The following is an 18,735-nucleotide window of genomic DNA, read 5'->3' as shown; positions in this document are numbered from 1 at the left end:
ACCTCGAGGTTGCGTTGGTCTGCAAGCCACTTTGCAACCCACCCCAGCCCCTCCCATCATTCTTTTTAGTTAAAGTCTGTCATTAATGTTGCGTGCGCTGTTCTGTACAGTGGTCTTGCTGCTGCTCTGTCTGTCTCCAGTATTCTGTGTTTGCACATGGAAAGATGATCATGTCTCACCAAACATGAAGTATGTAGTTGGAAATAACAATCTTATTCTGACTATACTGGACCTAACCGAACTACTGCTCCTATGGATTTGTTAGACAATATCACGACAATGATCTGAAACACAGAATCTGCATTTAAGATTCATGCTTTGGACTTAATATGCTTCATTAAAAAACACTCTCAATCTGATGGTTTATTGTTCTGTGGCATTTCAGTCTGAGCTGGACTCACAGCTCAAACACAGTCACTCTCAGACACGCGATACTAAATGAATCATTTTTTGTAAACTCAATAAACCCTTAACAATAACAACAATGAGAGGCACATATCAAAGCTACTCATGTGAGACATGCGTGCGGGGCAAAACATGCACGGACAAATCGCACAGGAAAAGGTTAAAGAAAAAATGCAGAGTCAGTATTAAGTGTTTGAAAGAGGGCAACAACGTGAGAGCGGGTAGTCAGATGAACAAAATATACAGTAAAGGGGAAAATGTGGCGATTTGTGCAGAGGGTAATGTAGGGGAAATGCACTGGCAAAGAGCAGGCGGGGCCGAGAGGGAAACAAGAAGAGGAATGTAAGGAGCCGCTGATCCACGCAGACAGACGGCTCTTCATGGAGGGATGTGTTGCTATGGTTACAGAATACTAAAAGAATCCTGCTCAACAAGACAATAATCGGGTCAGGGAGGAGGGGCACAGCCGTACACATACATACATAGAGTGGGGCCACAAATAAGAAGGCCACGCAATGATGCTGACAGACAAAAGGTAGGATAGACTATAGACTGTACATAAAAGATGCCAATATGGAAGCGACTTAAACCTGCATTCTTTATAATGGCCAGCAGGGGGCTTTCTAAATTAATATCTATCCAACATCCGCCTGCTAAAAACCAGGGAACCAGGGATATTTCTGAAAATACTTCCTTAAAAAACTGTTTACCTGCAATACAGGCATACCAACTCATATACATTTTAATATTGATATGAGTGCATGATGTATGTATTTGTATGTTTTATAGTATTTATGTCAATAGAAAAAAACCTAAATATATATATTCTTTCCTGCATAAATGTGCCAGTCAATGCAAATACAGACTTAATATTGAGTAAAAGTCTATTTGATTTTATTTAATTTTATTGAATTTAAAGTATCTAAATTGTGTAATTGACCAGATCCTTGTATCACACTGCTACCCAGTAAACATTCTCTCCCTGATGTGCTTTAAGTCAAAATTACTGCCTTTTATATGTTTTTGGGGTGTATTAAACCACTTTTTCAAATTTATTTCAAGGAATCCAGATTTTAAGAAATATTTCTCATTTCAATAGTCAAGCTGCAATCACAGTTGATGTTTGTCTGTGAAGGTCAGACATCCTACACATCCAACACAATAGGGCTGTGTGTTTTCTGTTACATGATTGTTGTGATTTTGAGTCCCTGCTTTAATCACTGTCACCATCACTGAAAAACACACATAGTAACTGTGTTGCCCATTAGCAAACCCTCTACACTCCTCTGCTCGGGCCCTGCTCTTGTGCTCATGCTACAGGCTGCACACCTTTAACACCTCCTGAGCAAACACATCCACACTAGGTTTTTGTGTTCTAGTCTTCATCTCGACACACAAATACTCACCTCTAAGTCTCCCAGTGATCTTTTATCTTCTCCTTTTCATCCTCCCACTCCTCAGTTTGCTCTACTTTTTTTCCTTTGCCTTTCTCCTGCCCTCTGGTCCAGTCTGTCCTCTGTTCACTTAGCTCCTCTCAACTTCTCGGCCTCAGGCCTCACCTATCTGTCGCCACCATCTTTGGTCAGGAATTCTAATAATTATAATTATCTCCACTGAGGTGAATGTGATCAGCACCACCTGTTAAACTCTCCTTGCAGAGAATACATCTTCCAAGTAATTTGCATGTGAGAGGAAATCCAAGGAAAGTGAATAATGTCACAAAGCTAATCGCTGCATGTACCAGACATTACTCAGATTATACATGCATGTATTTTACATCATGCCCAATTCAAAACATTTGAGAAATGCACACTGCATCATACACCCTAACACACCCGAGTCTCCTGACATCGTAGACTAAACACATCCTCTCAAATATCCCATCTCTCCACTGGCATGTCAGCGCCACTGCTGCCCTGCATTGCTGCCTGCCTGCATGCTCCGGGGGGGATATTTTATTCATCACTCGCCAGTTTGATATGTGTTATGTTTGTGGGCAGTGATGAGCTCGCAGCCTAGACGCCAAACTGTAACTTCTGCTCTCCTGCTGCTGTAATAAATCAATAATTTCATAGTTTTCTGACTGAACTGTTTGTTTCCTCCTCCCTGATACGTCTTATCACATGTAGGTCGCGAGCGTCTGTCGGGTATCTTGGGGGTTAGCAGTGAGCAGGCCAGCCAATTCCAAGATCGCTTCCTCCAGACCTACAGAGACGTCCAGGGCTTCATCCAGAGAACCATCCAGCAGAGCCACAAACAAGGTCTGTGTCCATTCACAGTCGTGTTGTATCTAATAAGAAGCTTGCCTCAAGGTTAACGAATATGTATTCCTGAAAGGAAAGAAGCTACTTCACAGAACTCAGTAGAAATATATCAAGAGTTAAAGAAAAAATTAAAAGTGTTTGCTGGTTTGTTTGCGTTTGTGTGTGTCAGTCTGATTAGGCCTGCACTTTTGACATGCATAGCAGACTTTAGGTTTCTTAAGCATCCACACCCTCTGTGGATTTGTGTGTGTTTGGCTGGAGATGAAGAGATGTGCTGGATGGGCTGGAGATGTGCTTGCATTGGCAGGAAGAAGACGAACTGCCCTGGGTCAATACTTGAAGGGGACGGGGTGGATAAGAGGGGAGGGGCTGGAGGGTCTGATGGTTAGGACGAGACCCTTTATTTATATTCTAACCAAACTGCCAGCGCAGCACACTTGAGACTTGAACACAAAATAGTGTAAAGTCTGCACTTTAACCCTGATTGCGCATAGTGCACGAGCCAAGCGTGAACAGGGGGCGGGATGCTTCAGAACAGACCCTCTGACACTCACTGACTGCTGTTTGAGCTAATCTCACCCTCCAGCCAAGGATCTAATCCCTTCTTAACTTTATCTTATGTGTGCTATAATGACTTTCCTCTCGTTAAGAAAAACACTAGCTAATTACAGAGTAAACCAGATAAATTAGCCGACATCAGTGAGAAACATTCAGCTGTGTCACTATGTCAGCTTCAGATTCTTTGTCAGGCTGTGGCCGCGCAGAAAAACAGCATTTATCTGGTCTAATAAATGTTGAAAAATAACCTCATTTTGTAGCAGACATCAAAAATTAGGTCAGACCAGTGGATGTGTTTCACGCCAGCTGCAGCGGCGCACACCTTTTTTTTTTTCCACAAACACCAACACGCCGTTACACACAGACAGGTGCTCCATCACCCTCAGCACTGGTGACACAGCCCACTACCTGCTCATCACTTCCCCTTTCTTCTGCAATACGGGCGCCGATCGAAGCACCGTAATGGACTCATTCTTTCAGACTGCCGTGCAGAGATCGCAGTGGAAGCCTCCTCGTTCTCAGGGCCAGAGCGATGATGTGCCAAACAGGGGCTTTAATTCAGCCCATCACCATGGTGATGCTCCCATCAGGGACGGCTCTAGAAGTTATTCGCCCCACACTCTTTGTCTGTGTGTCCCTCTCTCATCCTGTCCATCAGTCTGTCTCTTTCGTTCCTTTCTCTCTTCAACCTCGCGTTTTTGATCCACGCTACAGTCTTTATGTTTCATCTTTCCCTTTTCTTCCCCTCCCTTATACCACAGCAGCAGGTTAGCTGATCGATAAAACAGCCTTCTTGAATCAATGCTAGCAGCGGCAGCATACTGTATTACACCAGAGTCCCTGGCTGTTTTAGCTGCTGTGCTGTGACTCAGGGAGCAGGGATTAATATGTGCTGTAGCCTCTCGCCTGCTCTGCACAGCTGATCTGACACTACAATGTTTTGCTCAGAAGGATGTTGACTGAGCAGAGATGAGATGAACAGAGCCACCTCATCTGCTGTCATATTTGCTGAAAATGTATTGGAAAGGGCAATACGAAGGTGAGGTCAGCATCACGGTGTCGGCGTAATTGCAGAGGGGCAAGAAAAGGAGGAGCTGTGTGGAAGTAAATGAGGGCATCAGCCAAGAAGGAACAAGGCAGAGATGAAGAAAAACCAGGGTTGTTTTGATTGTTTATGCCAAACCACAAAAATGATTCAGTCACAGCTGCATTTCTCATAATGGTTGACACTCTGTTTGACACTCTTTGCCACCACTGTGGGTAAGCCTCTGCTGTTGTTCCTCACATCATGCACTTTTTATTGAAATTCTTCAGATTCAGGGAATCACAGAGATCACAAAAAACAGTGAAGCTTTCTTAAGGCTACACTGACATAGGGAGGACTAGCTATGCAAGGATATGAAAACACTCTCATGAAGACGTCCTGTTGCGATGTCCTATTGTTCATGCACAGGTGCGTGCAGTTCTCCTGCAGACTTTTGCAGACAGTAGAACTGTGAAATACTTGTCATAAATAAAATAAAAGGAGGCTGTCGTTTCACTGCTCATTTCACATTTCATGCTCTGCACATGTAGTCTCAAATGGCTGCAACTCTCAGCTGTGCACACAGCTTTTGTTCAGTAACTACGTAACTCACAGATAAGTTTAATCCTGAAATACTACTTCACCAATATTTTGAGATTTTCAGTTTATGGTGGATGTATTTCACTGTCGCTAGATGGTTGCAACATGATAATAATATCTGATATAGATTAAAACCTACAGGGGTCTGAAATGACTGAGAAAGATTTGTGCTGTGGTGATAAAATAATTAATCCCTGAAAACCTTTCAGGGATTAATTATTTTACATGATCAAACCTTAAGATTAAGCTGAAAACATTTCAGTACATTAGGCAACATCACCACAATCAGTACCAATAAAATCTTTTCTGTTGTCAGTAAATATTACAATATTTTACATACCTAAACTGAAATAAAAATCAGATTCATATTCAGAGTCGTTTTATATATGAGTAAAGCTGTTATAGGCTGTGTTTTTATACCAACAGTTGATCACATAACAGTTTGACTGGTCACATGGAGTAATCGAGCCTACAGAGGTTTTCCCACTCTGTCTTACATAATTTATAACTTACTTTTGTGTAGCTGTCTTTGTCGTGGTCCCAGAGTTTTAACCTTTCAATGTCTTGAATTTTGTTTAGAATCAAATGTTCTGTGTCTTTTTTCACCGTGAGCTAGGGCTGTGCGATATGACCAAACTCTCATATCCCGATATAAGAATTCTATCGTCTGATAACGATATAAATCACAAAAATGTAACATTTTCTGTAAATTCTGTGAATCTGGGCAGCTCGACTTGCGGGAAGTGTTTCCAGCTACGCGTCATGTAGCTGGAGTCGAGTGTTTTAACCGATGCATGAAACTCTACATTTTAGACATAAGTTGTAAAGGCCGCCGTTTTCTTTGTGAATATTCATTACGCAGCGTGCTGCGGGGGAAAGCCTGTTCTAATGTTTGAGTCTAAGGTTTATTTTTTAGCACCTGGCGGCTCTTTTTTTACTTCTCATCCGTAAATAATCTGCTCTTTCATGTGATTCAGTTTATTTTGAAAAGTCTCAACAGGATCTTGAGCTTTATTGTGAAAGGTTTATGTGGAACATAAACAAGCGGACACGCGATGGTGTTACTGTTGTTGCTAACCACAACGCATAAAAGTTCTTGTCATGAATCGCTGTGCGGCAGGCAGGAGTTGGACCCAAAATGCAGGACTCACAGACTCGGGGGAGTGAACTCAAAACACAGCTTTATTTGCTGGCAGGGAAAAAACATACAAACTAAACTAAACTAAACTAAACTGGGAACAACAAACTAAAACTCACAAGGAGACACAGGGAGATCCACACAGCATTAGGGACAACGTGACACTGACTCAGAGAAACACAGGGTTTAAATACACTGGGGAGTAACGAGGGGAATGAGACACAGAAGGAGGGCACAGCTGGGAGAAATCAGGACTGACGAGACAAGCAAAGCAGGACACATTTACATAAGACACGGACCTTCAAAGTAAAACAGGAAGTATCACACAGAGACGCAAACTTGACACAGTGGAGACAGCAACTAAGAAACACAGAGACATAAACCATAAGGCAGAGGACTCTAAGAACAGAGGGGACACAGAGGGGAACTCAAACATGCAGACACAGACTTACACAGAACAGAGGGGACACAGAGAAACATGAAGGGCAAGGGATCGAAACTAGAAACCATAGAATAAATCACACAAGTACAATATTACAAACATCACAAGGAACTAAAAACGCTGGGTCAGGAGACCCAGGACCGTGACAGTTCTAGATGGTGTTAATGGAGTTTGTTATTTGTTTAGTTTCCACAGGGCTCCTTTTGTTTGCTGTCTTGTGTCTCAGTCAGTAGTCTCACTGTTTTACTTCTTCTGTGTAGTTATTTAGATTTGGTTAAGCTGTTACTCGTTACCCTCCTGTGTTCAATCCTCAAGCAGTGTGTGTATAAATAATCCTGTCATTCCTTTGGTGGCTGTTATATCATCATGTGTCTGATTTTCTTTGTAGTTTGTTTTGTTACTTGCGTTTTCATGGACTTAGTGTTACTTTTGGATTATGAGTTTTGCCTTTTTATTGATGTATTTGGAACGTCAAAACTAAACTAAACTACTCCTCAAGTTAACTTTAAACATTATCTACCCTAACAGCTTTCACGTGCAGACACCCTTGCTCAGCAATTACCAGGTAAACATAATTGAAGGCTCATCCATCAGTAGATCCATTTTCTTCTGCTTATCAGGGTCGGAGTGGAGCTGGAGCCTGTCCCAGCTGAAGGCAAGAGTCCGGGTACAAAAATAAAATCTATCAGCTAGAAAAAAATGCTTCTTTAGGTGTTGGTAATGACCAATAACTGGCTAAGCTAAAACAGTAAATATTGGACTTCAGTTGATCTGTTACCCAGAAATGTATCTCAAGCAGTTTTTTACTCATGATGGGTCTTTAGGGGGGTGATTACCTTCTTAAGCACAATCAATCTGCAAAGATTGTAATAACTGAATGATTGTAACCCGATTTGAGAAAAAAAAATAAAACTAGGTACACTCCTGGTCATGCTTTGTCTCTTGGTAAAAGCTCTTAGGGGAGGTCCACATACTCCTCTGTGCAGGAAAAAAACAACAAATTAAAACGCCATGTTGCATTGTAAATGTTGGGTTTGTTAAAGAGCAGCTGTTTGCTGGCAACAAAAGGCAACAATTAAAGTAACAAATTAAAAAAAAAAAACACTGTAAGTGTTGTTCATTAACACTTAACTAGTCTGCTTGATTAGGACTGCGTGGGTTTGTGTTTGAATGGCAGAAACTCACCAGCTGTCAAACAGTTTTAGTTTAAGCAATGTTATGGTGCATGGAAGCGCAGCCTTTGTTGACTATAATGTTGATGCTGAATGGGCTCTTATAACTCATTTTTTATGTCTTTGTTATAAATATTAATTTGATTAGGAGGATGGTGATGAATTATGAAATAACACAGCATATATTTACCAGATGTTAATTATACTACAGCGTGGTTACCCAGCCGTGGATTTCTGTGATGTTGCCGTAACACTTCCAAAAGGCTGACCACAAAAACAGGCTGAACTTGAAAAACACTGGCCTGTGTCACTCTCAGTGGAAAAACACAGCCTGTTGGGAGTGAAAACAAACACATTCCAGTATGATTCACCACCATACCTGGGGATAAAGGTCACATGCATGTGTCACGGGTCAGTTCACAATGAGCAGAGTGTTAATGTTTGTTGCTATCTGTAGAGCACTTGTTTCCAGCGCATTTATGCTTGTGTGCGGGATTGTGTGTGTGTGCGTTCAGGGAAGAGGGTCATTCAGGTTTCATGTCCTAGCTGGATTAGCTCATAGTAAGGGATATCAGAGGGATTTGGCTGTACAGCCTGCTCCATTGTCCAGTTAGTGGAATGTTCTGGCCCACTGTGTGTAAGTGTGGCTGCTTGTGTGTGTGTTGCATACCTGCATATGATAATGTGTATTATGTACGTATCACATCAGTGCACATTCTTGCTGCCCTTTGTGTGTTCGTGTCACTTTTCTAGGAATGTGTGTGTTTCTCTTTTCTTTACGGTGCGACTCGTTTGGATGTCGGTGTTTTTGTGCGGATGGCCGTTTGCGTGTGTCTTTGTAAGCCTGCTGTTACCATAATCACCTGTAATGCTCTATCAACAAATGGCTTTTCACACAAAATCACTGGTGTTTTTTGTTTTGTTTTGTTTTCTTTGTTTTTTTATATTTTGCTGGGGTTTTATTGCCTTAAGGCATCATAAACCTGCAGAGATTTTACACAGGTGCTCAACATTGGTAACTTGTTTTACACAAGTTTGTAAGTTGAGTTGAATATGCGTATAATGAAATTTGCTATATAAATAAAATTCTCATTGTCTAACTGTAGATATTTAAAGCCTAAAATATGTTTTAATATAACTAATAAATGGTAGATGGCAGAGATTGGTGTAGCCACACTAATGGAAATTGTTTTTTATGGATGTTTGTTTTTTAAATTCGATGCTTTGATGTTAGGATTTGTTTGTAACTATTTCATAGTAAGTTTTGACAGTTAAAATTGTCAGGTATTTCCATAATCTAAATATTTTTGTGTGTGGTGTTTGATCATAAGCTTTGTGGCATGGTTTGTTATCCTATTGGAAGCAGCCATCAGAAGATGGTGCACTGTGGGCATAAAGGGATGGACATGGTCAGCAACAATATTCAGGTAGGTTGTGGTATTTAAATCATGATCAGTTGGTACTAAGGGGCCCAAAGATATGCCAAGAAAATATCCCAACAGGCTGAAGTGGTAATTTAAGCCTGGGTGGATCAATGCTTTCATGTTGTTTATGCTAAATTCTGATCCCACCGTCTGAATGTTGGAGCATGTTGTCCAGTTTTGGTGAGCTGGTGTGAATTGTAGCCTGTTTTAACAGGACAGGAGGGGTAACCGGTGTGGTCTTCTGCTGCTGTGGCAGTTATATGTGTTCAGACAGGATCTTCTGGATACCTGACCTGTAAAGAGTGTTTATTAGAGTTTCTCTTACCTTCCTATCACCTCAAAGCACACTGGCCATTTTCTGTTTTTCAGACCATTCTCTGTCAACACCAGAGATGGTTGTGTGGGTAAAATAAGTCAATCAGCAGTTTCTGAAATACTCAGACGAGCGTATCTGGTATCAACGATCATGCCACATTCAAAGTCATGAATGTTTGCATGCCTAAACAAAATTATTTGCTGCCATGTGATTGGCTGATTGGATATTTAAGGGAGTAAGCTGTTGTTTAATAAAGTGGTCAGTGAATTTATAATAATGGTGTTAAAATGACATTATCATACTGTAATACTAAAATAAAACACTATGTTTTAAAGTTTAGGGTTTTTTGTTTCTAGTTTTGAAACAAAGATCATTTTCTCAATAAATCTAATTTTCTTTGTACAGTTTGTTTTTTTAACACTTAATTACTGACCATAACTAACCATAATTAACCATAATTACTGACCTTAGATTATTTTAGACTAGAATATTTCTCATAAATGGATGAAACGGTGCAGGTTTGATCATGATCACAAACCGGCCCCAGACTGTAAGACTCGGCCCTCGTCTCTCCTCCACTCGCACACTGAGCACCGGCTCCCCACAGGGCTGTGCGCTGAGCCCCCTCCTGTATTCTCTCTACACCCACGAATGCAGTTCGACCCACAACAACACTCTCATCATCAAGTTTGCTGATGACACCACGGTAGTCGGACTCATCTCGAAGGGAGACGAAGCAGACTACAGAGAGGAAGTCCTGAAGCTGGCAGCCTGGTGTTCAGAAAACAACCTGGCACTGAACACTAAGAAAACCAAAGAGCTCATTGTTGACTTCAGGAGACACAGCACTGACTGGGCCCCCCTTTACATCAACGGGGAGTGTGTGGAGAGGGTCCACACCTTCCGGTTCCTTGGTGTCCTCATCTCTGCTGACATCTCCTGGACAGACAACATCTCAGCGGTCGTCAAGAAGGCCCAACAACCTGCTGCTGACCTTCTACCGCTCGTCCATTGAGAGCCTGCTAACCTACTGCATCACGGTATGGTACGGCAGCTGCACCAAGGCGGATAGAGTGAGGCTTCAGAGTGTGGTCAAGACAGCACAAAAGATCATCGGCTGCCCTCTCCCCTCCCTGATGGGCATGTATTCCTCCCACTGCCTCAGCAGAGCAGCAAACACATGCACCAATAACACAGCCCTCCCCCAATTTTTTTTCTTCGCACTTCCTCTATGGACCACCACTGTGCAATACCAATTCTATGTGCAGTAACTCAACTGTATATACACAACACTATTTATTACATTTTTTTTTTTTTTTTTTAAAGAACGGCTTGTATATTTGTGTATATATATATGTATATGTGTGTATATACAGTGGGGCAAAAAAGTATTTAGTCAGCCACCGATTGTGCAAGTTCCCCCACCTAAAATGATGACAGAGGTCAGTAATTTGCACCAGAGGTGAGAGACAGAATGTGAAAAAAAAATCCACGAATTCACATGGTAGGATTTGTAAAGAATTTATTGGTAAATCAGGGTGGAAAATAAGTATTTGGTCACCTCAAACAAGGAAAATCTCTGGCTCTCACAGACCTGTAACGTCCTCTGTAAGAAGCTTTTCTGTCCCCCACTCGTTACCTGTATGAATGGCACCTGTTTGAACTCATCATCTGTATAAAAGACACCTGTTCACAGCCTCAAACAGTCAGACTCCAAACTCCGCCATGGCCAAGACCAAAGAGCTTTCGAAGGACACCAGGAAAAGTATTGTAGACCTGCACCAGACTGGGAAGAGTGAATCTACAATAGGCAAGCAGCTTGGTGTGAAAAAATCAACTGTGGGAGCAATCATCAGAAAATGGAAGACATACAAGACCACTGATAATCTCCCTCGATCTGGGGCTCCACGCAAGATCTCATCCCGTGGGGTCAAAATGATCATGAGAACGGTGAGCAAAGATCCCAGAACCACACGGGGGGACCTGGTGAATGACCTGCAGAGAGCTGGGACCAAAGTAACAAAGGTCACCATCAGTAACACACTACAACAGCAGGGAATCAAATCCCGCAGTGCCAGACGTGTTCCGCTGCTGAAGCCAGTGCATGTCCAGGCCCGTCTGAAGTTTGCCAGAGAGCACATGGATGATACAGCAGAGGATTGGGAGAATGTCATGTGGTCAGATGAAACCAAAGTAGAACTTTTTGGTATAAACTCAACTCGTCGTGTTTGGAGGAAGAAGAATACTGAGTTGCATCCCAAGAACACCATACCTACTGTGAAGCATGGGGGTGGAAACATCATGCTATGGGGCTGTTTTTCTGCCAAGGGGACAGGACGACTGATCCGTGTTAAGGACTGAATGAATGGGGCCATGTATCGTGAGATTTTGAGCCAAAACCTCCTTCCATCAGTGAGAACTTTGAAGATGAAACGAGGCTGGGTCTTCCAACATGACAATGATCCAAAACACACCGCCCGGGCAACAAAGGAGTGGCTCCGTAAGAAGCATTTGAAAGTCCTGGAGTGGCCTAGCCAGTCTCCAGACCTCAACCCCATAGAAAATCTGTGGCGGGAGTTGAAAGTCCGTGTTGCTCGGCGACAGTCCCAAAACATCACTGCTCTCGAGAAGATCTGCATGGAGGAATGGGCCAAAATACCAGCTACTGTGTGTGCAAACCTGGTAAAGACCTATAGTAAACGTTTGACCTCTGTTATTGCCAACAAAGGTTATGTTACAAAGTATTGAGTTGTATTTTTGTTATTGACCAAATACTTATTTTCCACCCTGATTTACGAATAAATTCTTTACAAATCCTACCATGTGAATTCATGGATTTTTTTTTCACATTCTGTCTCTCACAGTTGACGTGTACCTCTGGTGCAAATTACTGACCTCTGTCATCATTTTAGGTGGGGGAACGTGCACAATCGGTGGCTGACTAAATACTTTTTTGCCCCACTGTGTGTGTGTGTGTATATGTGTGTGTATATATATATATGTGTGTGTGTGTGTATGTCTTTTTCCCTATGTTAATATGTATATAGCACTACAGAACTGTACCCCCCCCAGCATGTTTACACTGAGTAGGAGATGCTCTGTATCTCATTGTACAACTGTATAGTGACAATAGAGGCATTCTATTCTATGTAAATTTATAGCTGTATAAACGTGGTTGTAAATGAATCTTTCAGTATAGTTGTTAAAACAGCTTTTGTTACTGGGGGGGGGTTTGAAGACTCAAAGGGTTTTTTAGCTTTGAATGATAATCTGCTTCTTGACAGGTCATCGAGTGTACAGCACGCTTTAAAACCACCATTTTTGGCATTTTTCTTCGTCTGCAGGTCTGCTTGCATCCATCTGTTTGTAGATCTTGGGCTGTAAAAAGCCTTCTGTTTCTCCAGCGGGAGCTGCTCAGATTTTGATCATTTGCCTAAAGTGATGCCTCTTAAGTCAGTATTAGTTGGAGCTGATGGCTGTAAGTTTGAAAATGTGGGAGATAAAAATTGTGTGTGGAATTAGAAAGAAGGGAATTTATCAGTTCAGACTGCTCCTCATCTCTGCAGCTCTCTCTTTGAGGCTCAAAGCTTTAGGTTGTGTTGTTAGCCGCTGCTAGCATAACACATCTGCAGCTTCAACAGAGCTGACACAGTTGACTTGTGAACTATGAAGTCTCTGTGATTTTACAAGGAATAAAATAAACATGAAATAAACAAAAAATATAGTTTGTTTTGGCTGCATTAACCGTTGTCAGTACAACGCTGCTACACAAAGGGAATGTTACATTTATGATTTCACACTGTGGATACCAAGTAAAGGCAACCCCAGGCCAAGGTAGCTATGTCTGTTTTTTCCTCTGTCATTTGAATGATTATACTGAGGTAACATTTTTCTAGTGTGTAAAAAACCCCAAAAAAAAATAACCACCTGTAGCAACAATAACTTGAATTCATCTTTTTCTCTGTGACTTGATGGTCTCTCACATCATTCATCACCCTCCACCACCGTGCTGACAGCCGGTGGTGTTTGTGCTCATATGCTGAGCTTTTCTCCAGATGTGGTCTTTGCATCATTGTGTGTTCATGTCATTGTTCCAGGCGTCTTGTGCTGTGTTCATTTTAGAGAGAAGCTTTTTGTAGCTACACCTAAACTGAACATCCACCCTTTCAAATTGGGACCTCACCAACACATCGTCAAAACCCATTTGAAAATTAATTTTTACTATTTGGCATTTAAACCTGTGTTTTGTAGTTGATGTTTTGTTTTTTTTAACTTGGTATTATGATGTTTTATCCTCAGACAAAAACAACTGAATTTATCCACAAGGAGCAAATACAATTCTTATTCATATTAATCTTTTATCTGTACAGCACTTTGATCAACGCTTATTGTTTTTAAATGACCCTATGAATAAATACATTTACTTCACATGACTCCTGGCAGCTGGCACCATGCTTGTTCGTTTTTCTGTCATTAGATTTTTAACTTGGTGACTGAGGCCTGTAGAGTTTTGCATCTAGCTCTTGGGAGTTTTCAGTCTCTCTGAGCACTCCATGCTCTGACCTTGGGGTGAATTTGTCCATTAGAGGTGGGAATCACCATACATCCCACGATACGATATTGCAATTTTTAAAAATATTTTGCGATATTCAGATTCTGTACATAAAGGTAAACTTTATCAATATTCATTTTATCTAATATCAAAGTCTCACACTCAGTCTTTCTCTCATTTCAGTCAGTTTTATTGTTGACAAACTGAACGGTTTGTATTACAGTCTAGTCCAACTTAACTGAATGCAACCATCTGGTACAATTATAGCTATTCTGAACTAAGCAATTTATGAAAACTATGCAGCCCCTTCAGCAACTGAAGAATTTGAAAGTAAATTAAAACAAAATATAATTTTACATTAAATAAAAAAGTTTTAAACTTAATTAAAATAAAACATGTCTTAAATTAAAATAAGCAAACTGTCATGTTTATTGCTGCAATAAAAAAAGTTAAACACATTTGGACAGTGTCAGGATTCTTGCTCAGAAAAGGATCAACATGCTCTGAAGTCAGAGCATGTTCCAGTCCACAAAAACTTTTTTTGTAACAAAATATCGATTTCTGCTGTCCCTGTATTGATACATTATTAGCAAACAAAATATCACGATACTACACAGTATCAATTTTTCCCCCCAACCCTAATGTCCATTGTGTTAACACACACCTCCAGATCATCAGATCTTTGGTATTAAAAAAAATACTATATCTTCCAAGGAAACCAGAGCAAGTAATGTACTATTCTTAGAAAAATCATTATTAATTATTCCATTTAAATATTCATTTTTTCAATTCTTTTAGGTTATGTGCTGTCCATTATGGGTCGCAGACGGAACCTCCCCAATATCAACTCCCCAGACTGGGCCATCCGCATGCAAGCTGAGAGGCAAGCTGTCAACTTTGTGGTCCAGGGTAGGAAGACTGATAGCACTCTTTGTGTATGCTTTTCTCAGCTTCTCTTTATATTTCACATGTGAAGTAGGCTTTCAAACTGCTTCTCTGACCTGGAGGGTTTGCCTCTTGTTTGTTGTGTATGTGTTTTTATTTGTATGTACAGGTTCTGCTGCGGATCTCTGTAAGATGGCCATGATCAGAATCTTTAACCTGGTCTCCTCCTCCAGCTCGCTGTCTGCCAGGTACCACCTCTAAACATGGCACTGCTCACCAAAGATGCACAGACTACCAAAATCTCCTCTCTCCTTTGACGAGACAAAATACGCAAATGCGTGTTGGCTCTCCATACCGGACTAAATCTACACAATCAGAACTTGCTCATGTTCCATATTTATGCAGGAGATCTGACAGAGCTTGTCTTACCAAAACACACAAACGACTTGCTGTGGTTTACCAGCCAGCTACATTTGTAGAGATGAGGCATGATCCTGGATTAATGCTGGTAATGATGCCAAACAATCAGCTGGAGTAAACAAAGTTGAAGCAAAAGCCAATATATAACAAAATTACAGAGCAGTGTGCGAAGTAAACGGAGGAGTCTGCTGAAACAGTCAGATGCCTCATTCTTTATTTTTAGTAGCTTTAATAGCAACAGTGGTGTTTACTCTATGCGTGTGTGTGTGTGTGTGTGTGTGTGTGTGTGTGTGTGTGTGTGTGTGTGTGTGTGTGTGTGTGTAGGCTTATAGCTCAGCTCCATGATGAGCTTGTGTATGAAGTGGAGGACTCCCAGGTGCAACAGTTTGCAGGTAAAGAAAATCATTTTATCAGCTATTGACAATTTAAAAAAAAGGTCCAGGTCAAATTTTACTTAAATAAAGGTTAGTCCAATAGCTTCAGCACGCTTTTATTTCTTTAAGCAAAACTGTTTCTTAAATTAGTTTCACTTTATATGTTTCAGCCAATTGTCTGTGCCTCAGTCTCCGGGGCCGTCTCTCTGCATTAATGTATTGTACACAGGAGCCATGTCACAGTGGGGACAGTATATAACACACTGAAAATACCTGAAATGTGTAAAGTTGGTGTTTTAAACAGTGTAGTGTTTAGATCACTCTGAGATTTGAATAAAGATTTTTTTAAGTGAATTAAAATCTTGTTTCCTAAGCTTTAACATATAATTGCTATGCACCATTATTTTTTATTGTTCAAAAATAAATACAGATTTTGTTTGTGCAGCTCTGGTAAGAAGTAGCATGGAGTCGCTACAGCACATTGATCATCTGGGAGTCCATCTGAAAGTGAGTAAAAGAAGTGTAATTGAAATCAGATGGCGGTATGGTCTTGTCACATGTCAAGTGGAGTGCAGGATTGATGGGAAACTGTAGATTTTCTTGCTAGTGGACTGTGGCTTAAAGCAGTCAGTAAGCAGGTTACTGCAAACAGACTGAACTAACACACTGGGTCCTACTATTCTGAATCAAATCACTTTTTGAAAGCCCAAACAGAATAAACATGTTCCACAATAAACAAGCTCAAATTTACAAAAATGTCAGATGCTTTTCCCTTTAGTGAAAAAGTCTGACGTGAATAAATTACTGATATATTAGAAGATAAAAATTTGGCCGTTCTTTTTAAACCTTATGAAGGTTTGAGATGTAGGACACGGGTTGCCATGTTTTGATAAAAAGGAGCAGATTGTTGTTTGTTTGCTGTTGTTTTGTGGTGTTTGGTGCATGTTAAAGAAAAATGTATTTAAAAAAAAAAAAGAGCCAACGCCCTTCCTTTTCATCTGTGTGATTCCCAGGTGCCCCTGAAGGTGGCAGTCTCCAGTGGCAAGTCTTGGGGGTCCATGTCTGAGCTTGACGTCCCTCCAATGTTCCCCTCTCTTTGAGCGCGTCGCCTCCCTCCCTTCACCTCCTCGACGGCGACGCCTCTCTGTTGAATCTGCTTCTTCTCCCCCTCGATGAGCTCCTTTCTTCCCCTCATAGTCTCCTCTTCATCTGTACCCCTTCACTTGTCCTGTATCCTCATCACTATGGAAACCAGCCAGCTGAAGCTCCCACTTACTTTTTCTCCATCCGTATCCGGGGGCAACGGCAGGAGCCTCAGACTGGATCGCACCAGTTTGGTGTTTTTTTTTCTTGCTCTCTCTCCATCCTCCAGAAAAAGATTCCTTGTCCTCTTCCTCTCCTCCTCCTCTCCTCCTCCTCATCTCCTCCTCCGTTTTCTCACTATTTTCTTAGATGTTTTTCTGGTCGTTGCCAAGGTGAACACTTCATGTTCAAGAGAGGGCGTGATATTTATCGGTTCATAAAATTGTTTCAGGTTTAAAAAAAAAAAAAAGAAGTAGTTAACCTCTTTATCTCTGTGGTGTTTTATAGAAAAGACTTCCTTGTATTTATTGTTCTTTTGCCTTTTGTGTGTGTGTGTTTAATAAACCTCACATGTTCTTGTAAATATTCCCGGTCCCACCGTTTATCTCCCATTTTCATGCATTTATTTCTGAAGCTAATTTGCATGCTACATTTTAGCAAGCTCTTCGTGGATTCGTGTTTATCGAGTCCTTTGAGGGATAAATCATACTTGGAAAAAGCATTAAAACAGAAATGAGCTGCATTTAAAACATTTTGCTGTTTTAATGCAACGAAGCTTCGATGTGTTCAGAGACACTTGTGTGTAATAAACTTCACCTCGTGTTGGCTGCATTCATGACTCAGAGCAGATGATCTAATTTTTCTCTGCTCTTCGCTCTCTGCAGCTCATCTTTTATCTGCTCACTTGGCTCCAGCCCACTCGCCCCTTTTGTCTTGTTTTTTTGCCTCTCTCTCTCACACACGCACACATTCCACAAATGCTCGTATGGACACGTACATGCACGCACGTCCACCGACACCCACACTTTCCATCCGTGCAGCCGAAATGAATGCGCTCGCGCACATTCAGCGGCTTCCAGGCACACTGACCGACTTTCTTTATCTGTGGCAGCCACAGCTAGACACTTTTTATAGTGTCCTGCAATTAAGACCCTTCGAGCCTGCAAAATGTGTCTGGCAGAACCATACGCCTTGTGACAAGATCAACAAAGCCTAACCCCCCCATTATGCATTTGCAATGTCACATCACGTTGGCTGCTAATTGTAGGAGTTGTCGGGACAAAGGTGCATGTGGAACATCCAGCAGATCCAACATGAGTAGTGTCTTGTCATGCACTTAAATTCCTGTAGTTTCCCTTGTTTTTTGTTTTTATTCCAGAGGAATCAACCTTCCCTTTTCCGCTCCATTAGAAAAGTGTTTCTCACCAGGTCAGTCTGAGTAGTTCAGAGCCAGACCAAGGGACAGTGTTATGGAAATCTGCCCCTCTATTCTCTCATTGTTCTGTGGTTAAAGGGTGAAAGCCCCCCCTCCTCCTCCTCCTCCACCTCTTTGCGAGGGAAACGAAAGCCTGGTATGTGCAAATTCAAGAGGACACTCGCGCTTTTGGAGTTGTTCGAAGCACGAGGGAGGTAAAACAAACACTTCTTTGTTTTTCCAGAGTGTGTTTTATTTAGCAGTGTCAGTTGCACAGCAGACTGTGCTGGTATCCCACTTTTGCTCCACTCTGACTTAGGCTTTGACCTTTGATTTGATAGGTTAAAATGGTCGGGCATTAAATTAAAATGAAAAACGTAATTAGACTTCTTGAACGTTAATCTCTTTTCCAGGATGTAATTGAGGTTATTGAGTGTGGTCATTTAAGTGATAACTTCACCTCAGCGACCTGTGCCGTTAACAGGAGCCGATCCCGAATCCCTCTCAAGACTCCAGATGAGCTTCTCCCTCGCTGCCAGGAGGTGTGTAAGTAGAACCTGCAGTATATCCCCCACCCACCCACAGCTGACATTTATGTCACTTCAGTTCAAATATTGCTGTCTCATTTCTCTCCTCCCCTCTGCTCTCTTTGGGGGGGAAAAAA

General features: G+C 41.4%; 1 protein-coding gene across 2 annotated transcripts in view; it reads left to right on the top strand.

The window, feature by feature from the left end:
* The window catches only part of poln (polymerase (DNA directed) nu), an 81,259-nt gene extending 62,799 nt beyond the window's left edge, over positions 1–18,460 (top strand). For both annotated transcript variants that reach the window (XM_085266593.1, XM_085266592.1), the window contains exons 23-28: positions 2,535–2,666; positions 14,694–14,804; positions 14,950–15,028; positions 15,525–15,592; positions 16,020–16,081; positions 16,588–18,460. In XM_085266593.1, the coding sequence (XP_085122719.1) occupies positions 2,535–2,666; positions 14,694–14,804; positions 14,950–15,028; positions 15,525–15,592; positions 16,020–16,081; positions 16,588–16,674 (539 nt within the window). In that variant the 3' untranslated portion in view covers positions 16,675–18,460. The remainder of the gene's footprint in view (positions 1–2,534; positions 2,667–14,693; positions 14,805–14,949; positions 15,029–15,524; positions 15,593–16,019; positions 16,082–16,587) is intronic.
* Positions 18,461–18,735: the final 275 nt, after the last annotated feature.

This window comes from Mchenga conophoros, linkage group LG3 (assembly GCF_057382185.1).
Source record: "Mchenga conophoros isolate Kocher_MC1m ecotype Shallow Benthic linkage group LG3, M_conophoros_male_GT1.1, whole genome shotgun sequence".
Lineage (NCBI taxonomy): Eukaryota > Metazoa > Chordata > Actinopteri > Cichliformes > Cichlidae > Mchenga > Mchenga conophoros.
Note: the sequence above shows the minus strand (reverse complement) of the source record. Positions and strands in the feature narration are given on the sequence as shown.